This window comes from Misgurnus anguillicaudatus, chromosome 9, assembly GCF_027580225.2.
Source record: "Misgurnus anguillicaudatus chromosome 9, ASM2758022v2, whole genome shotgun sequence".
Lineage (NCBI taxonomy): Eukaryota > Metazoa > Chordata > Actinopteri > Cypriniformes > Cobitidae > Misgurnus > Misgurnus anguillicaudatus.
Genome location: NC_073345.2, coordinates 1,735,973 through 1,758,571, shown reverse-complemented (window position 1 = coordinate 1,758,571; position 22,599 = coordinate 1,735,973). Strand labels below are relative to the sequence as shown.

Genomic DNA, 22,599 nt, shown 5'->3' with positions numbered 1-22,599 from the left:
TAGTTTTATTGTGGTTGTGCTGTTGTCTGTCGAGGTTGAACAGGTATGTGTTTATTGGCATTACAGACGTGCAAAAAATAGATACTGGTGCTAATTATTAGATACTGGTACTTAATATTACTGGTATTTATTCATTAATTAGATGCTAGTGCTACTTATTCCAATAGCGACTAGTAGTAAGATATTTGATACTAATTTTTTTAATTAACTCTGCAGTGTTCATTCATTCTGACTAGTCATTGACTCATTACACATGACAGGGAAAGGACAGTCCTCTGTGTTTTTCTTGGAGAGAAGTGGCTTCTTTGCTGCCCTTCCACGCCCACCTGTGGTGGATATACTGAGCAAGCTCTGCGCTGGTGGTGACATGATTCCATCCGTAGGAGATGGTTCTGGCACTTGCTGGACACACTTGGATGTCCTGAAACAGTCTTTACTGCAGTGGAACCCAGGGCAGACAGAATAGGCTTTATGCCCAGCTGCACTACTTCCTGAACTTCAGCCAGCTCCTTGTTTCCTGTCTGCCATTATTGGACAAACTGATTAATCCAGGTGTGCCTGACCTCAGTAGTCACAACAACAATAATCAGACACACCTGGATTAATCAGTTTGTCCAATAATGGCAGACAGGAAACAAGGAGCTGGCTGAAGTTCAGGAAGTAGTGCAGCTGGGCATAAAGCCTATTGGGAGCATTTCTAAGATAAAAAGGTATGTTACTTACTAATAACAATTACACGACGATCTATGTGACATGTCTAATATATAAATATTTGTACTTCATTAATAATTACTAGTGACTATTAAATAAATACAATAGGTACTAGTAGTAGGCATATCTAATGAATACGTAAATGGTATCTAAAAATACTAGTGATATATTTAAAGACATTTGTTACTACCAGTTAGAAATTACATATTTGGAGATTTCTTCAACCTCAAAAGAAACTAATGTGTTTGGCGATTTCTTGATTCAAACAGATTATGACATAAACATGAGTACCTCTCAACCATTCAGTCAGAGTTTACATGATAATACAAGAAACTACCATATGTAGACTAGGTAACTGATTTTGTAACACGAAAACACAAAGAAAACTACCGTTTATGATTTTTTTTAGCCGGCTCTTACATTAGGGTTGTTGATTTCACTTATTATGGCAATGAGAAGGTTATTAGTCGGTCAATAAAATGCAGGGGTGTCAGGTTTTATCAAAAGTTTGGAGTGAAATAACATCTGTAGGGAGAGTCCCCTCTGCCCCACCAAATTCACAAGTTTTTGTTAACAGTTAAATTTTACCTATTGTTCATAACTAACTAGCACAAATATAAATTATAACAATTGGTAAGTCTGATAAAAGACAGACAATTTATCCAAATTAAATAAATAGCTCTACATATTTAAAAAAAAAATACAAATGTGTCAAAATTAAAATAAAATCTGTACATACAGTAGGATTGCAGAACTTGCCATCAGCGTGTATTTTAAGCTATGTGTGTGAGAGAGATGTTTAGTGTGTGAGAGAGTACATGTTCAGTACTATATGGCAATAATAATGAAATGCATCTTTACTTTAACATGTTACCAAAAAGTTAAATGTATAGTGCAAAGTACTACCAAACAAAATCATTTATTTGTACTGTTTTTTCTGTTAGTCATCTCTTCATTCATAAAAAACTGAGTTTGTTGTGTATTTCATGTCTGTGTGTCTGGGGCGCACCCCAAACTAGTGCGTATGTAGGTCAGTAAAAACATGTGACCTGAGGCTGAGCTCTAATTGGCGGGTTTCAGATCTGCCTTGGGTGGCAGGACTGTGCTGGACATATGATTGGATCATTCTAAGAGTCTCATAACCGCGTTGCAGATTGCCATGTAACTGCTAGATACAGTACTGATCAGTGAAAGCAAGTGAAATATCTTTATGCTTACAAATCACCCTTTACAAGGCATTCAGTTGATGAATAAATAAAGGATTAAGGAACTTGGATCTAGTGCTGCCTCAAGATTAGTCACGACTAATCGTTTGCAGAATAAAAGTTTTTGTTTACATAATATATGTGTGTGTACTGTGTATAATAATTATGTATAAATACACACACAGACACACATGTATTTAATTAAGAAAATGTGCATGTGTATATACATGTTTATATTTATATATTATTTATATTATATATAAATATACATATTTATTATATAAATATATATTTTTCTTAAAATTCTACATGTATTTGTGTGTATTTATATATACATCATTATTATACACAGTACACACACATATATTATGTAAACAAAAACTTTTATTCTGCAAAGGATTAGTCGCGACTAATCGTGAGGCAGCACTACTTGGATCTGAGCAGAATTAAGAGATCAGGGTCGAGTTTACACTGTGTGCTTTTCCAGGACCTATGGAAAACGGAGTAGGATGCTACAGTATGTAAGTCATCATGATATTTATCGTTTTCCCTGCTTGCTGTTTCAAAGTCTGCGTGAAAGAGCACATTTGAGCTGCCTTATGTGAACATGATGCTCAAATAATCCGGTATTTTCCGTGGCTTGGTCAGCTTCATTGCAAAGAACTAGTCTGTGATTAGGCAACTTTACTGTGTGTAAGCATCTTTTGCAGCGATTTTTGTGTGAGCATATCAGTAAACACCCCTGACCACTCGGTGAGTTTCACGTCTTTGTAAACCGCATATGTCGAAATTTCAGTCAAAACCGTTCTATTTCACCATAAACAATCACATTCCTTGTCCAGCAAGAAGTCCGGCCCAATGATCCAGGTTCCTCCTGGCTTGATCTGCAGGATTTTCCGTTGTTCTGACGTACTTCCACTGTGATGGCTTGGTTGCTTCTCGGATTAACGAGATTCTGTTCGCAACAAAAGTTTTGAAACAAGCAGTTTTACTGTCAATATATCTGAGCACAGTAGTACTGTCTGTCCAAAAACAATTGTTGCAATGGAAATTGAAGCTATTGATTTAACATCTTGTATATTTTACCAGTGACATCTACTGCGGTCAACTCGAGTCTGGGAATGGTGACCTGTTTGATTGGAGCCACTCTTGTCTTCCCCATGAGGAATGCACAGCGTTTCTCAACTTGGCTATTCTCTAACAGCAGATAAGACACAGTGCCGTATGCAGAATCAGAAGCATCTGACAAATTATATAACTGTGCTACTGCAGTGCATCCAAAATCTGTAAGCTTCAAACACCTGCTCACATGGAAGGTAGAGAGATGACTGACATTTTAAATTCATCTTTTCCAAACTACAGCGTGTTTTCCGCCAATGTTCTCATCTCATCCATATTGTTCTTTACAAAGATCTTTCAATAGTCGTTTAGCAGGCAAGATGGCCTTAACCAGAAAGCCAAGGGGGTCGTAGATGGAATTCACAACTGATAAAATCCCTCTTCTGGTCATTGGCTTGTCTTGCAGCTTGTATCAGTTTCTGTGTCCCACTGTACACCAAGGGTCCTCTCGGCTGTCAAAGCTTCATGTCTTAGATACAGGTCATTCACTTTGCTGGCTCTATGCACTTCAGGGATTGTCATTAACACTTTCCTGCTATTGTTCACTCACTTTGTTAAGTGAAGCCTCAGGGTACACAGGCTACGAAGATATTTAGCCAGGGTCACCGCATCTTCTTCTTTAGCCGCACTCTTTAAACAGTCATCCACATAGAAGTTGCGCAGAACTGTCTGAACAGTTTCTGGAGATACATCAGCCTTTTGATCTTCAGCAGTTCTTTTTAGTGCATTTGAGGCAACACACCGAAGAGGTGCACAGTCTTTCGGAATTCCTTCATATGGTCGTTCAACTTACCGTTGGTTCACCAAAGAAACAGAGTAGGTCTGCGTCACGTTCCAGCACCTTGACCTGATAAAACATCAATGCAATGTCTGCCATTATAGCTACTGGCTCCTCACGAAATCTTAAAAGCACTCCAACTAAGGTGTTGGTCAAGTCACTACTCAGAGACCCATCTTGAAACGAAGCTGTGCAGTGAAAAACCACCCACAACTTTTTTTCTTCTGTTGATACACCCCATGATGTGGTATGTTAAAGGAATAGTCTACTCATTTTCAATATTAAAATATGTTATTACCTTAACTAAGAATTGTTGATACATCCCTCTATCATCTGTGTGCGTGCACGTAAGCGCTGGAGCGTGCTGCGACGTTTCGATAGCATTTAGCTTAGCCCCATTCATTCAATGGTATCATTTAGAGATAAAGTTAGAAGTGACCAAACACATCAACGTTTTTCCTATTTAAGACGAGTAGTTATATGAGCAAGTTTGGTGGTACAAAATAAAACGTAGCGCTTTTCTAAGCGGATTTAAAAGAGGAACTATATTTTATGGCGTAATAGCACTTTTGGGAGTACTTCGACTCGGCGCAGTAACACCCTCCCTCTCCCATTATGAGAGTGAGAAGGTGAGTGGACTTTTCAGGCGAGTCGAAGTACTCCCAAAAGTGCTATTACGCCATAAAATATAGCTCCCACAGCATAAGAGGCTCCCCCGATCGCGATGATCAAGATACGATGACTGACAGTGGCGAGTTAAGAGACCACAGACTTTATGGCTGTTTTAACTTTATTTGTTGTATTTCCAGCTTACAACACCACATTTAACGACAGTTGTTGTCTGATATGTCGGTGTATCGATTCAGCGGGAGGAGGGGAATAACGTTATTTGAAACACTATGAACCTCCGACTGAAACACTACGGGGATTCCCAAGGGAATCTTAGATTTTAGCTCAAAAGGGAATATTATGTATAATTAACCTTAATTAACTATACAAGTTTATCAGGTTTTACCTGGCGTAGCAGAATTAATAATAACAATTAATTTATATGTTCGTCCACCGAAGACATATATCCATAATCGTATATTAACGTCTAAGAAATGTTAATTTCATGGCCTTTAAAATTAACCTTCTCACTGATATACAGTGCTACTCGCAGCGTGTAGTGCATAATGATAAAAGTTTGTTTCCATAACTCTTCAAATCAATATTAAATGACATTGATGCGGCTTATGGTAATATGATGCATAGCAATGATTAGGAAATAAAAAGTAGATTAATTTGATACTAGACAAGACATGGTTTAAGATCACGTTGAATAATAATTTCATACCTAAGATATGAACCATGCTACAGTGAACAAAATCTAACTAAAGTGTTAACACCCAGTTACATCACATATACACGATCATGCAGTAAAGGGATATAAAATATGTATACATTTAAACAGCTCATTGTGATCTTTAAACGTGGTTTCATCAGAGACATATAGTCCGTGCCCCCCCTGCTGTGTCTCTGGCGATTGTCATTCAATCGGCTCTCAGGTTTCTCTGGTGGAATTCCTTTGAACCTCCTTTGAAGACTGCATTTGTTTTAATTGTTGCCCATTTTACAACCTTGATAGGTGATAGAGATCTGGGTGATTGTGTTATCAGGAGAAAGGGTTATCTAAAGTCACAATTTTAGAGCTGCTACAATCCAGATGCCCAATGGCCTCGATCTGACTCCGAGCCATCTGTTATATCGGCTCAATGATGACTTGCTTATTCACAATGACATTAAATGTCTTAATAAAGGAAATGCATTGAAACGATTTTGTAAACTAGAGAAAAAGATCCTGCCGTTTCTCCGAAATTCAAAGCAGACAAAGGCTCAAATATTATGCGAGTCATCGTTCTCACACAATTACATGCAATTAAAATGAGTAACAGTTAATCGCCCATCGCTTACAGCTCAGCGCCTGCACCACTGTATGCGTATCACGCTGACAAACATTGGTTTTGAAACCTTGACTCTTTTAAACCTCTGTATACCTTGAAACCATTAACTGACCCCAAACCCACGGGTTTACTATAGTGGTCAAACAAAACACCGAACCATTTTTAGCATGCCAATAGCAATGAGAGCATATGAGTAAACACTACCAAGCTCTAATAAAAGAAGAATTTACACTGATCACACAAACACCACCAAACACCAACATTCGCAGGTGGGATTAAAAAGAAGTTTGCAGGTGTTTGTATGTTTCTTCTTGCAGGAGGAATGGAGGTAGTCTTTTTTACGACTTTGTCCTGTCAATCTGCCAAAGCCGACAGTTTACTGCTTTCATCCTTCTCATAATTTTTCTGGACAATATATTGATATTTGATCTGATCATCCCTGCTCTGAAAAATGTTCCTGCTTTTTCTAAGGTAAGAAAATAGTAACACATCACTGGACAACAGATATTTAACAGTTTATCCTAATTGTGTATTAATGTATTTCACAGGTCACAGACGGGTTTTTCCTGTTAATGTATGTGGTGGAGTTTTTTATGAAGGTTTATATTGACCCACAAGGTTACTGGAGAAACCCTCTAAACATCCTTTCTTCCATCGTTGTGATGCTTTCATGCATTTTTGTGTTTCTGGGCATCACAACGCACAACACAAGTGTGCGTGTCTTTCTAACATTCAGGCTCACAGAGATACTACATAAGCAAGAAGTTTTACAGGTTACAGTCAACAAACAAAAATTCAAATTCGATTTTTTTATTTCACTTTTCGCAGTAAGCAGTTGACTTGTGTGTTATTTTTTATTCTTTAATTGTAGGTATTGGCAGCTGCCTACTGGAGGGGAGCAAAGAGGGCGGTGTGTTTGGTTGGAGTAGTATGTCTGACGATGATTACATTTGCTCTAATTGGGCAACATTTGTTTGGTGACAACTGGGTAGACCTCAGGGAAAGTCTCGTGATTCTGTTCTCCTTGGCAACGGTAAGATGACATTACTTTTAAATCTTACATTTTTCTAATTTAGTTACAGTGAAGTGAATTGTTGCTATTTAAGCATTAAAAAGTGCTGTGAAGTTACAAAGCTGAAAGTTCACTGCAAAGGTATATATTCTACTTAAAGAGCACGTATTATGCTATTGGGAAAATGACCTTTCATGCAGTGTGTCATGTGGTTGTAAGTGTATGTAAACAGTCTGCAAAAGCTTCAAAGTTGAAAGTGAACCGTACTCAAATGATTGGCTTTCAAAAGAAAGAATGAAGTCATCCAGAACCTTGCGTTCTACGTAGTCTCAAATACACAAACCTTGTGTAATGTAAAATGTCATGTCGGGAAGGTGCTGTGCTCTCCCTCTCTCTGCGCTGTGAAAGCGAATTCAGTTAATTTTCACCCCCAAAGGAGGAGGCTGTGAACAATCGGTAGTTAAAATTCATCTAGGATACCACAACTGGCTGATGACTGTTTCTCTACTCTGTAAGCAGGGTTAACCATGAAGGATGGGTTAGTGCCTAGTTTATCTGGTCCAGATTGCTTCTCTGAATCATGCATTAAATCATTATATAGTTTGACCAACTGAATTACAGTGAGGAAAATAAGTATTTGAACACCCTGCTATTTTGGAAGTTCTCTCACTTAGAAATCATGGAGGGGTCTGAAATTGTCATCGTAGGTGCATGTCCACTGTGAGAGACATAATCTAAAAAAAATCCAGAAATCACAATGTATGATTTTTTAAAACCAGAACCTTGAAATGCTTCTTACAGAGCCACTCCTTGGTTATCTGGCTGTGTGCTTCGGGTCATTGAGCTCGTTTACATGCACCAATAATGCGATTATTTCCAATAATGCGAGTAAGGACTTAATCGCAGTAAGATGTTTACATGACTGGAGCTAACCTCTTCACTCCGGTTTACATTAGTGCTGCACAATTAATCGCATCGCAATCGCGATGTCAGCCTGTGCGATTATATGACAGCAAAATTTTGCAATTATATTAAATAAATAAATGTGTGGACTTGTTAACACTTTGGTGACTTTCCTTGCTGTTTAAAAAAAGAAAGAAAAACGAACAAAAAAGGCAGTTCAAGTGTGGCATGCACGTTTGTGGCGTGCGTCGTCACTTGTGTGTGCGCAGCGCGGAAATACCAGAGCAAAGATGGATGCAGAGGAGATTGACAGTGATCTGGTAGCTAAAAAAAAACTCTACGTCTGTTGTATGGCAGTATTTTGAATTTAGGATTATTGACACTGAGCAGTTGCTACATCACGTGGCAATACGAAAACATTTCTAGCTTTACAAATACACATTTTAGCATTATCACTAAACTGTGTGTGGATATTCCTTAAAACTCATCAAGTTGACTCATGATACCATTTATTATAATCGCAACCGCACATCGCAATATTAGCATCAATAACCGCAAGGGGAAAAATTACCCAAATCGTGCAGCCCTAGTTTACATGCAGTTTTTATTTTCGGATTATTTACACATAGCCCAATGCAGAGCACATGAACTCACAAATATGGTCCACTGTTTTAATTTACTTACGTTAAATGACAAACACGTTGTTATGGATGTATTTCATTATCCGGTGCCGTGATGAAGATAGAAATATTATGACAGTGCCTGTAAAGAGGACATCTGCATCTAAATGAGGACATCTGCTGGTTTCCCGCATATTCAGTGACATGTAAACAATTGCAAAAAAGTTTTTATTACAATAAAAATCCAATATTAGGTAATGCCGTGCTGGTTGAGCGAATTAGCATGAAGTTATCATTATGATGTGGTCACTAATATATTTATCGTTATAATTATTGTTATAATGTTCCTTAATGGTTTAATACACTGATGTCGTGTTATTTTAGCTGTTTTTGGATGAAGACAGACTGCTGACAGCGAGTCGTGTTGGCGGAGTTCATGTAAAACTTCCTATGTCAAGTTTAAAACGAATTTGTGCTTAAGGTGCGTGACTAAAACACACGCGCACTTCAGTTGGTGCGGTATAAATGTGATTAAAGCGTTTACATGGATGCATACTGCGATTATAATCGGCGTACGCCACCTCTTTTAATGCAATTATACTTACTGCGATTGTAAGCGCTAGGAATGGGTTTTATTATTCTCAACACCTTTTTTGGTCACTTACGGTAATTAAAGCACCTGGTGGTGGCGGAAGAGGTAAAGCATATCATCTGTTCACCTGTGTAGTTCACGAGGGGAGAGAGGGGGTGACTGGGGAAGTTTTATTTTTGTTGACCGCTATACAAACGCAATCTAATGCTGTTCGGGCACGATTTCATATGCACGTGAAATAATTATGGAATGTATTGGATACATAACCTTGTTTGTTTCTCACGCAAATAAATCTATACAACTAAATCTTTGGATTCATTATCATTGAAGATCAGGAAGCGCGTCTGGCAATAGTTTCCCCTGCTCAGCCTCTCGGCCGACAAATTTGGATTTCGGATTGTCGCCCACATTTGTCAACAAAAACTTTACGATAAACTTGGAAAAGAAACCTCTACTCAATGAGAAACTGGATCATCGGACACACACACGGATCTGGAAGAGAATGGTCTACGAGAAGCATCGCACAAACTGTGGTGGTATGTAACCTGCGTTTTACTGTGTTATGGCTTGTTTTGGAAGATAGTTTTGAACGGGTTACTGCCACTTGTTGAAGTATTGTGTTGTGGTTTGAAGCGGGTGAATCGCCGCTGATCGGTTGTGTGTTTGGAGCAGACAGCTGACTTATGTGTGTGCGGTGTGGTTTCAATGCGTTGGTTATTGTATCGTGCCTGCGTGTAATTGCTGTGGCTATTGCTGTTGTTGGCTTTACGTTGGATTCATACTGCGATGTTCAGTTGCGTTTGACTGTATGTACAAAATGAGTGGATTAACGGTTGATTCAACTTCATCTAATATGGAGAAAAGGAAAATTACGTTGACTGAAAAGGCTCTGGCAAACAGGATTGAGTCGATTCAAAAGCAACGTAAAAAGGAAGTAAGCAACTTAAAGAGTCAGATATTGTCTCTCAAAAGGCTCATGAGAGATGATCAAAATGCTTCACAATTTGAAGCACAGTTTGATGTTGTGCTGCGATTGTTTGAAAATGCCACTACATTACACAAATCGTTGATGCCTTTAATCCCTCCTGATGAACAAGAGAGACAAAATGCATGGTTCACAAGCATCATTGAATACAGTGAAGGCTTTATTGAGGATGCCAAAATGTGGATTTCAGAAATTAAAATGCCTCGTTCAGAGTTAACTCATAATATTGAGTGTCATCATCAGGAAGTTTTGTCAGGGGATGAAATTGTGATTCAGATTCATGAAGACGCAAAACCGAAACTCCATCCATCTTTTCAACATGATGACATATTGCCATGTGACAGTATATCAAACCTAAGCAGTAGAAAACAAGGTTCAAAATCAAATGTTTCTACTACTTCATCTGCACGTCTAAGAGCAGAGGCTGAAATGGCTGCTCTGCTTGCCCGTCAAAGTTTGCTGAAAGAAAAACATTCTCTTGAGGTGCAGGAAGAGAAACTAAGACAACAAAAGGAACAACTTCAGCTTAAAGCCGATATAGCTGCATCAGTGGCTAAAGTGAATGTCTTAAGGACCTCTGGATCTGGTGTGCGAAGTGCTGTTTCTCATCGGTCTAATGCCATGGAGTCATATTTTGAGAAGAGGGGAGGAACAGTTGAAGCTCTCAACATTGATGCAGAGACTTTTGTTCCACAACTTGGAAGGGATGATTTACGGTGTGGAAGGCCAAGACAGAAAAGGGAAGACAATACCATCCATTGCCAGCAGAGGCCCTCAGAGCTTATGAGACGGAGCACGGTACCACATACAACAACGCCTCCAGTGTCTCATCCTGGAGATGTCCATGCATCATTTCTCACAAACATTAATAGTGACCAGAACCATATGTTGTCTATAATGAAAAAACAGAATGAGATAACATCAATGTTGGTACAACAGCAATGTCTTTTATCGCTTCCTAAAAGAAATATCCAAATATTTGATGGTGACCCTCTACAGTACCATGCTTTCATGCGGTCTTTTGAACAAGTAATTGAGGTAAAGACTGATAATGCTGAAGATAGACTGCATTTTCTGGAACAGTACACCAGGGGGCAACCACAACAGCTTGTTAGGAGCTGTCAACATTTAACTGACGGTTCAGGCTATGTAAAAGCAAAGACTTTACTGCATGAACATTTTGGAAACGAGCATATGATAGCATCTGCCTATTTGGATAAGGTCTCTTCATGGCCAGTGATTAAGCCAGAAGATGGAAAAGCTTTACATGCATACAGTTTGTTCTTGCGTGGATGTTGCAATGCCATGGAAGAGGTTCATAGTCTGTGTGAATTGAATACACCTGCCATTATGATTACTGTGATTAAAAGATTACCCTACAAGCTGAGGGATAAATGGCGAACAGTATCGTGTAACATCCAGGAAACACATCGTCGGAGAGCTATGTTTGCTGATATTGTGACTTTTATGGAGCGGCAAGTGAAGATCATGACAGATCCTTTGTTTGGAAATCTACAGGAAGTACCAGTGTTGGTGGCAAATAAAGAAGGCAGCAGGATAAAATCACTATGTTCAGGGGCTAAAGGAAGTAGCTTTGCCACTACTGCTACTACAGTCGAAAAGACACTAACAGAACATAAGGTTAAAGATGTACATTTACCTGAAAGGACTTGTTTGTACTGTAAAGGTAAACACATGCTGGAGTTTTGTACTCAGCTTGAGAAGAAAGCCCAAAGTGAGAAGATTGAAATCCTGAAAAGGCTGGGAGTTTGTTTTGGCTGTTTGTGTATTGGTCACATCAGTAAGGAGTGCAGGAAACGTCTTTCTTGCAAAACATGTGGCTTAAGTCACCCTAGTATGCTTCATATCCATCGCAAAGATAAGGAAGCAGAAGAAGGAAAGGGTAGGAACAACACAGAGAGTGCAGTGGGCAGTTCTTTGGTTGCAGTCCAAACCAGTGGTCTTACTGGGGCCGGCGAACAAGATTTTAAGCTTGCCATTGTTCCAGTAAAAGTTAAATCAAAGAGTGGGCAAAGGATAGTGGAGACCTATGCCTTTTTGGATCAGGGCAGTTCAGCATCCTTCTGCACAATGGGTTTGATGGATAGATTGAATCTCTCTGGGAGGAAAACAAAAATTCTTTTGCGCACCATGGGCCAAGAGAGAATTGTGGACAGTTGTATTGTGTCGAACTTGGAAGTGGCTGGATTAGATAGTGATTGGTACTGTGAAATGCCAGATATCTTCACACAACCTAAGATGCCTGTGAATAGGAGTAACATCCCACGGCAGGAAGATTTGCATAAATGGCCTCATTTGAAACATGTGTACTTGCCTGAGATAAATACAGATGTGGAGCTTCTGATAGGCATGAATGTGCCCAGAGCTTTGGAACCACTTGAAATTATCCGGAGTGTGGACGAAGGGCCATATGCCATCAAGACAATGCTTGGTTGGACTGTAAATGGACCTCTTGGTGGAGAATGTTGTGATGGATCTGATATGTTTGAGTCTACATTTACCATCAACAGAATTTCTGCTGTAACACTTGATGAACTCTGGAAACAACAGTTCAAGACAGACTTTCCAGAATGCAGTCAGGAGGAACAGCTAGGACTTTCAAGGGATGACTGTAGGTTCTTAGAAATGGCTAACGATACTGTGAAATTAGTTGATGGTCATTACAATATTGCTTTACCTCTGAAGGACAGAAAGATAAGCATGCCTAACAACCGTAACATTGCAGAACAACGCATCCTTAACCTGAAGAAAAGGTTTATCAGAGATGCATTATTCCATAAGGACTATACTGCTTTCATGAATAACCTTATATCCAGTGGCTATGTAGAGAGAGTTCCAACCACAGATCTGGACCGCAGTGATGGTAAGGTTTGGTATATCCCACATCATGGGGTATACCATCTGAAGAAAGGAAAGATCAGAGTTGTCTTTGATTGTGCAGCATCATTTCAAGGCATATCACTCAACGCACAACTACTGAATGGTCCGGATTTGACTAGTTCATTGACTGGAGTCCTGACCAGGTTTAGGAAAGAGCCTGTTGTTTTGATGTCTGATATCGAGGCAATGTTTCATCAGGTTCAAGTACCTGAGGAGGATGCAGACCTGTTGAGATTTCTTTGGTGGTCCAGTGGAGACTTCAGTCAACGTTTGGAGGAGTACAGGATGGTTGTCCATTTGTTTGGGGCAACGTCTTCTCCAAGCTGCGCTAACTTTGCTTTACGGAGGTGTGCAGAAGACAATAAAGACTTCTTCAGCCAGCAAGTGATTGAGACCATTATGTATAGCTTCTATGTGGATGACTGCCTTGCTTCTGTAGTCTCAGAACAGGAAGCTATATCCCTCTATAAAGGCCTTAAATCCATCTGTGCCAGGGGTGGCTTTCATCTAACGAAATGGATAAGCAACAGTCGCAGTGTGTTGGCCTCAATACCTGAGGAGGAGAGAGCAAAAGAAGTTAAAGATTTGGATCTGGACCATGACTCACTACCTGTTGAAAGAGCACTGGGTGTGCGTTGGTGCATCCAGTCTGACACCTTTAAGTTCAGCATAACTATTCAGGAGAGACCATTGACTCGCAGAGGGATCCTTTCAACTGTCAGCTCTTTCTACGACCCTCTGGGGATCCTAGCGCCTGTGGTTTTTACAGCTAAAAGAATTCTTCAGGACCTTTGTCGGAGCAAGCTAGGATGGGATGACTTCATACCAGTAGCAGTTGCCCAGGAATGGATAGACTGGTTGAAGGAGCTTCATCACTTGGAAGGCTTCAGCATCAGACGATGTTTAAAACCTTTGAACTTTGGAAAAGCTGCCACCGCTCAGTTGCATCATTTTGCCGATGCAAGTGAGGAAGGATATGGTACTGTCACCTATTTGCTGCTGCGTAATGAACACTCTCAGATACACAGTGCTTTCATATTGGGAAAATCCAGGGTGGCACCTTTAAAGCCTGTTACTATCCCACGTATGGAGTTGATAGCTGCTGTTGTAGCAGCTCGTATGGATAAACTGTGGAGAAAGGAGCTGAGACTACAGCTTCAAGATTCAGTTTTTTGGACAGATAGCACCTCTGTATTAAAATACATTAAGAATGAAACTTCAAGATTTCGTATCTTTGTGGCAAACAGGGTCTCAGAGATTCTCAAGGTTTCTAATGCATCTCAATGGAGATTTGTGAACACCACACACAATCCAGCAGATCTTGCCTCTAGAGGTGCAAGGGTGGAACCATTCCTAAACAATGAAACTTGGATTTCTGGTCCCTCATTTCTCTTGCAGTCAGAAGAAGATTGGCCTGTTAACCCAGATGAATTACAAGACCTTCCACCTGGAGACCCTGAGGTCAAGGTATCATCTGCAATTGGAGTTTCCGCAATAAAGGATGAAAATGATGCTGTGACTTGTTTGATCAATCGCACCTCATCTTGGACACGCCTAACAAGAGTGATGGGCTGGGTCCGAAGATTCAAGGCTTTGTTTTTGAATCTTAGGAGAATGAAGAAGACCACTGAACATCCTACTCCGCCTGTGTCAGATGCAATTCAACGGGAAGATGCTCTCACCAAGTATGCGTGTGATTTCAAGAATAAGCTCTGTAGTGGTTATCTCTCATTGGGAGAAATTAGAGAAGCTGAAATTGAAATAATTAGGTTTTGTCAGGAGAGAAGGTACTCAGAAGAGTTCTCCCTGCTCCAAAAGGGAAGTAGTGTTAAAGGAAACAGTCATCTATATAAGCTCAATCCAATATTGGAAGATGGTGTGCTAAGAGTTGGAGGACGGTTGAGTAAAGCTGCCATGCCTGAAGAGTCGAAACACCCTGCCATATTAGCTAAAGACCTTCATATATCTGACCTCATTCTACGACATATTCATCAAGAGGTTGGTCATGGAGGTAGAAATTATATGTTGTCAAGACTACGGCAGAAATATTGGATCCCTGGCGTTAGTGGTTCCATAAGGAAAATTTTGGCAAAATGTGTGGTGTGTCGGCGGCTACATGGAGCTGCAGGGCAACAGCAGATGGCAGACTTACCTAAAGACAGACTTTCTCCAGAAGAACCTCCCTTCAGCCATGTTGGAGTCGACTACTTTGGTCCGTTTGAGGTCAAGCGTGGTAGGAGTCTTGTAAAAAGATACGGAGTTATCTTCACATGTTTAGTGATAAGAGCAGTACACATTGAAGTTGCCTCATCACTGGACACAGATTCTTGCATTAATGCATTGCGACGCTTTATCGCAAGAAGAGGACAGGTCAAAGAGTTGAGATCAGACAATGGCACCAACTTTGTCGGCGCAGAGCGTGAGTTGAGACGATCCATTGAAGGATGGAACTTGGAACAGATCAATAATGCACTCTCTTTAAAAGGAATAAAATGGACCTTCAACCCTCCCACAGGATCACATCATGGAGGAGCATGGGAGAGGTTGATTCGTTCTGTCAGAAAGGTCCTTAACTCTACCTTGAGGACACAAAGTCTGGATGAGGAAGCACTTCACACAGTGCTCTGCGAAGTGGAATCAATTCTCAACAGTAGACCCATAACCAAGGAATCCACAGATCCAAATGACCTGGAGGCACTAACTCCGAACCACCTTCTGCTTCTTAAAACTAAACCATGTTTACCTATTGGGCTATTTCAGAAAGAGGACATGTATGCACGGCGAAGATGGAAGCAAGTTCAATACATGGCGGACTTGTTTTGGAAAAGGTGGACTAAGGAATATCTACCACAACTGCAGGTACGACAAAAATGGACAAAGATCAAGCGGAATTTCATTCCTGGAGACATCATTCTTGTAGTAGATGATTCCGCGCCCCGCAACTCCTGGGTCATTGGAAGGATAACTGAAGTGGTGCCAGACAGAAGAGGACTCGTGAGACAAGTCTGGATAAAGACCCAAACTAGCCGTATATGCAGGCCCGTAACCAAGATCTGCCTTCTTCAGGAGTCAGCTGAATTCTGATTGTTGTACTTGATTTTGACTGAATTGATTGGACTATTTTTTTTGCATTGATTGGACTACACTTTTTTTTTTTTTCTTTCGAGAGGAGGACCAAGGATCAATTAACTTTATATGATGGACTATAAATAATTTAACCTGTTTTTCTTCCCCTGCATAGGTAATGTATGTGTAATTATTACCATGTATAACTGTAATAATTAGGGGCCGGAATGTAAGCGCTAGGAATGGGTTTTATTATTCTCAACACCTTTTTTGGTCACTTACGGTAATTAAAGCACCTGGTGGTGGCGGAAGAGGTAAAGCATATCATCTGTTCACCTGTGTAGTTCACGAGGGGAGAGAGGGGGTGACTGGGGAAGTTTTATTTTTGTTGACCGCTATACAAACGCAATCTAATGCTGTTCGGGCACGATTTCATATGCAAGTGAAATAATTATGGAATGTATTGGATACATAACCTTGTTTGTTTCTCACGCAAATAAATCTATACAACTAAATCTTTGGATTCATTATCATTGAAGATCAGGAAGCGCGTCTGGCAATAGTTTCCCCTGCTCAGCCTCTCGGCCGACAAATTTGGATTTCGGATTGTCGCCCACAGCGATTATGAGCTTAATCGCATTATTTTTATCAAATTATTGCGTTTACATGAGTTAAAGTATAATCGCAGTATTGACAAAATCCCATTATAATCGCATTATTAGGGTGCATGTAAACGTGGTCATTGTCATGTTGGATGACCCAGCCTCGACCCATCTTCATTGTTCTAACTAAGGAAAGGGGGTTGTTCCCCAAAATCTCGCAATACACAGGGGGGTCATCCTCTCCTTAATACAGTGCAGTCGCCCTGTCCCATGTGCAGAAAAACAACCCCAAAGCATGATGCTACCACCCCCATGCTCCACAGTAGAGATGGTGTTTGTGGGATGGTACTCATCATTCTTCTTCCTCCAAACACTTTTATTGGAATTTTGACCAAAAAGTTCTATTTTGGTCTCATCTGACCACATTACTTTCTCCCATGACTCCTCTGGATCATCCAAATGGTCATTGCCAAACTTAAGACGGGCCTGGACATGCTGGTTTAAGCAGGGGAACCTTCCGTGCCACAACCTCAGAAATGAGTAATTCTCTCAGAATTTGACATAATTGATATAGAAACCTTGGAAGAAACAGTACAACATCTTAAAGCATCAACTTGCAGCCTTGACACACTCCCCACATCTTTTCTCAAAAAGGTACTTAACTGCTTAGAAACTGACCTCTTAAAAATAGTAAATACCTCTCTGATCACAGGCACTTTTCCAGAGTCATTAAAAACAGCAGTTGTTAAGCCTCTCCTAAAAAAGAGTAACCTAGACAAAACCATTCTTAGCAACTACAGACCAATCTCAAATCTTCCGTTTATAGGCAAAATAATTGAAAAGGTTGTTTTCAATCAGCTGAACAAATTCTTAAACTCAAATGGCTATCTGGACAATTTTCAATCCGGCTTCCATCAGCATCACAGCACAGAGACAGTGCTCATAAAACATAATAAATGATATTCGATTAAACTCTGATTCAGGTAAAATATCAGTGCTGGTGCTACTAGATCTTAGTGCTGCCTTTGACACAGTAGATCACACCATACTCTTACATAGACTGGAAAACTGGGTAGGGCTGTCTGTGATGGTCCTCAAATGGTTTAAATCATACCTACAAGGAAGAGGTTACTATGTGAACATAAGTAACCATAAATCTGAGTGGACACCCATGACATGTGGAGTCCCGCAGGGTTCAATTCTTGCACCGCTTCTGTTTAATTTGTATGCTCCCACTTGGTCAAATAATGAAAAAGAACCAAATTGCTTACCACAGCTATGGAGATGACACCCAGATATACTTAGCCCTGTCACCCAATGACTACAGCCCCATTGACACTCTATGTAAATGCATTGATGAAATTAACTGTTGGATGCGTGAAAACTTCCTCCAGTTAAACAAAGACAAAACTGAAGTCATTGTATTTGGAAATAAAGATGAAACTTTCAAGGTTAACACATACCTTGACTCTAGGGGTCTAAAGACACAAAATAAAGTCAGAAATCTTGGTGTTATTTTAGAGCAGGGGTCTCCAACACGTCGCTCGCGCGCTACTGGTATCTAGTGTCTTTATTTCAGGGAGCTCGCTCGTGGGTTTATTTATTTATTTTCTGTGGTTATGGCGCATTTGGATGTCTGGTTAGTGTTACAAGCACCTGTGGTAGTAAAAACTGGGTGCGTGTTTTACATCTCGTTGTAGACCGGTGTATGACATCAGTAATTTAACATGTATGATCCAAAAACAGATGAGTCCGGGCACCGGCGCCGCGTAAACCAGCCGATCGGCGCAACGCTGTGAAGCCCGCCACCGCAACCGGCGGATCCGCACAACGTTTTGAAACCGAAAAAACCTCGAGTCGAGGCACTATGGTTAAAAAGGAAGCCGTGATTTTCGGATACACCCTTGGTAAAACGAAAACAACGTTACGTCGTCACATTTTCAATAGGTCATCATCTCATATTTTAACATCAAATGTCAAGAAATGCCAGAGAGCCATACGAGCATTACATCTTGACTGAGAACAGGTGAGAGAACGACATGACACAGCTAACCTTTATTGCTAAAAAGATAGCAAAAGACTTAAGGCTGCTTAATATTATGAAGACTGGACGTGTTTAAAAGCATGCTTTTTTATTTTTTATTTTTTTATTATTATTTTTTTTGTTTAAAAGCATGCTGATGATGCGCATCCACAACAGGAGTTAAACTTTCTCTCCAGTACATAACTTAGTTTAAGTTTTGCAACTTGTGCAGATGCGCGTTGTATAATACATTTATGTTGTATCAAGGCTTCATATTATGTTGAGTGCGTCATAAAGAAAGCGCATCAGTTTGTGTTTATTAACCCTTTAGTTTCACTTCATCACGCAGCTATTGCTGTTAGAGGTTTCTGTTAAAAAACAATATTTATTTAATTAATAATCTAGTAGCCTGTGTGTTCATTTTTCTGTCATAGTTTCTTCAAAATTAAGTTTTATTTCAGTGTTTTTAATAAAAATATGTTCATTTTCACAATGACGCCCTTTTCATTGCCCCGCCCTCAGTTAATCCAGTACTCGTTTTTCAGACCTATGGGTTAATCGAAATGAAAAAATGACATACATGCACATCCCTATTATGAATGCAAAAGCAGTAAATACTCTATGTATGTTTGGATCATCTTTCTGAATCTTTATAAAATTATTTTTTTTTAATTCAAAATATGTGTTTTTTTTAAGAATCGTACAAATATCTAAGAGGTGATAAAGTATAAATAAAGACAGCATTAAAGTTTTTTTGTTGTTGTTTTAAAGGGTCTGTTCTTTCATTTGATGTAACGTATGTTTATGTTTAAAGAATAGCATTTTCTGAAAGGTATTAAAATTTTGTGAAAAAATGTTTTTAAAAAATGCTGGCACTGATTGGCAACTTTTTTAAAAATGTTGTCAGGGAAAGAGTTTAAATCACAGTGATTTAATAGACAGTTGTCTATTATCTCACTAATTTTGGTATTACACAAGTAGCTCTCGACCACTTTTATTTTTTAGAAAGTAGCTCTCCAATGAAAAAAGGTTAGAGACCCCTGTTTTAGAGTCTGACCTTAATTTCAGTAGTCACTTGAAAGCGATAAGCAAATCAGCTTACTACCATCTCAGAAATATTGCCAGAATTAGCTGTTATGTCTCAAGACAGGACTTAGAGAACTTGTTCATGCTTTCATCACCAGCAGGGTTGATTACTGCAATGGACTTCTTACTGGGATCCCCAAAAAGACCATTAGACAGCTGCAGCTCATACAAAACACTGCTGCCAGAATTCTGACAAGAACCAAACAATCTGAGCACATTACTCCAATCCTCAGGTCCTTACACTGGCGTCCTGTTACATACAGAATAGATTTTAAAGGAGCGGTGAATCAAATACTCAATTTTAAAGAGCCACACAGATCCAAAATCGAAACTAACCTTTATTGCAGTGTGTCGTGTAGCTGTCCATCAATGTAAACAACGTGTAAAGTAGTTGAACCAAAAACTGCACGATTAATAAAGTTATTGGCTTCTAAAGTAGGAAGTCGACTCTGAATCGCTGAAACGAGTCGTTATATGGATTGAATCTCCTGCCTGTCTTTATCCACGTCACACAAACGCATCCACGTCACACAAGATACTAATCTCCGCCTACAGCCTTGCCTGCGGGAGAAACGAAAACTATGACCCGCCCACAGCTAGTTAGTGTGTGGGTAAACATCAGCTCACGCTGTGTTTTCAGCTTGTGTTGTTTTCACTACCAAAGGAGACTTTTTCAAGGAGGGATATTCTAAACATGTCTGGCTGTGAAGAATCAGTGCTTAAAATTAATTTTTAACAGAGGGATTTAGACGTTTGGCAATGAAAGATGGTTCCCACTTTATTTGGAACAACATGCGTCTCCTAACCACAACCTGTAAGTATGATTATAGCTACATATGACCCGGTTAGTTTACATAAATGCTTAAATGAGTGTAAAATTGTTAGTTTCAATCGTCGTTTGTATTGTTTGGATTAATGATGAATGATGTCTTTGTTTAAACTGTTCATTTACTGTCAGAGAGTCACATTAGCAAACGGCTAACGCATGCTTATTTACGGTTTTGCTATGACCCGGTTAGTTTACATAAATGCTTAAATGAGTGTAAAATGTTAGTTTCAATCGTCGTTGTTTTTGCCTGGATTTATGATGAATGATGGGTATTGATGTTGACAATGTCTTCTCAGTAAATCATGTTAGCACGAGGTCAATACATGTTGCACTGTTGTTGGTCTGTGCCACCGATCTGTGGTCTGTGCGACTGATCTGTGATCTGTGCAAAGACACTCTGTCAGTTGACCAATCAGAGCAGAGTAGGCTACTGAAAGGTGGGGTTTAGGCAGACTTGAGTCGTTGAACGGCTTCACACGAATCGTTTGGGGATCTCTGAGAAATGGGGTCATTTTAAATTTATATTTTGAGAAAATTACAGTGTTTTTTGACCTTGCATGCATTTAAACCTGTTCTCCGGGACTAATAAATAGTGATAGGATGCTTAAAATTGTCATCTTACTGGCTCTTTAACTTGACAATTTGTTATATAAGAGCTCATCATACTTAAATGAACATCCTGCAAGTTTCAGAACTGAAAACGTCCATGCTACTGAAATATAACAGTTTTTGGCACCAAGCCAGTATTACAAGCCAGTGTGGAATTCAAAAAAATATGACGTCAAAGTAGAATTGGAGAACCTCCCTATAGCCAAATACAAGGACCACTTTTGTAGCCCCTCCCACAGCTTCGCGTGACACACGTGTGTCTCAAACAATAAGTAAACATGTCTTTAAAGATTGCCAAATGTAACCAAAATGACTTTTAAATACATTTTTTCTGAGAGACTTTTATTTTGACGTGGTGATCTGAAGTAACCATGGAAATGCATTTTCGGTTGTGGAAGGAAGAACACAGACGCTGGATAACGGCGGCTCAACATTGGAATGCGTGGATAAAGTTTGCTTTTGAAGAAGTTCCAGCTCGCGTTTGTTTACTTTGTGTACACGGATTCATTTGTAAAGAAGTCGATGCTGGATTTGCAGAGAGACTGTGATTAAAAACACCACTAATATTGGATCTGACAAAAATGACACAGCAATATACACAGTAAGTTTATTTAAGTTACTGCGTTTCACTATTGCTTTGTTAGAAGAGATCGCTTGATATGTCTGTTGTAACATCCGTGTCTAAACACGTATGTTTGACTGTTTTAATTTACTAAAAACATTAAACGATTAATAAAGGTGCAACACTTAACAACACGACTGTAATATAACGGTAGAAATATATAATGTTAGTGATAAAGAAGGATTTATCAGCTGCAGGTATTTTAGGCGAGTTGCGTTTGAAAGCGTTTTTATCATATTACTGTGGTATGAAACGTTACGTGTATGTAAAAACAACCTCACAAGCACAATAGAAATATACAAAGTTATTGATAAGGATTTATCAGTCGCAGTTTAGATGCTGATGTGCACTTACTGTGTTGTATACAGTAATTTAGTCGCGTCTAGTTTAAAGTTTTGTTTCTACTTTACTATACGCACTGTCATTTATGTGTATCATCTTTAGCACCCAGAATCTTTTGTGGCTTAAACATATTTGTGTTCGGCTGCTATTTTTACACATTAATGTTTTTAAAACATTTGCCCACATGCAGGCATGAAAATCCCTCACCTTGGCTTTCGGCGAAATTCGCCGTTTTGAAGCCAAAAAAGGTGACCCACGTGAATCATGTAGATTCGATGAGAAAACATTTTTGGGGGTAGGGGGGGTATGCGCGCGTTGTTTGAAGACGTGCCCTTCGCCGTCACCCAAACATGTATCCCAGACATTAGATTTGTTTGAGTTCATGCTGCGCTGCAGAAACCGACAGGCAGGCAGGTGACATCAAAGTATCACGAGAGTAAATCGAGAAGCCATAAGGAAGTCTGCTTTCGAACGGCTCTCGCGCTACTGTGATGTCATCCGCATTTCTGTGTTCTACGTCATACAAGCTTGTTGAAGATGCGTAGGGCGGCTGCCTTCGGGACGTAAAGTCAACACAAAACGCTGTAAAACTATCATTGTAGAATTCTAATGCGTCAATCAATTAAAACAACATATCTACACAGACTGACA

General features: G+C 39.6%; 1 protein-coding gene across 2 annotated transcripts in view; it reads left to right on the top strand.

The window, feature by feature from the left end:
• Window positions 1-22,599, top strand: part of LOC129423849 (cation channel sperm-associated protein 3) — a 60,337-nt gene that overhangs the window by 641 nt on the left and 37,097 nt on the right. For both annotated transcript variants that reach the window (XM_055180340.2, XM_055180339.2), the window contains exons 2-4: window positions 6,074-6,227; window positions 6,305-6,529; window positions 6,628-6,789. In XM_055180340.2, the coding sequence (XP_055036315.2) occupies window positions 6,074-6,227; window positions 6,305-6,529; window positions 6,628-6,789 (541 nt within the window). The remainder of the gene's footprint in view (window positions 1-6,073; window positions 6,228-6,304; window positions 6,530-6,627; window positions 6,790-22,599) is intronic.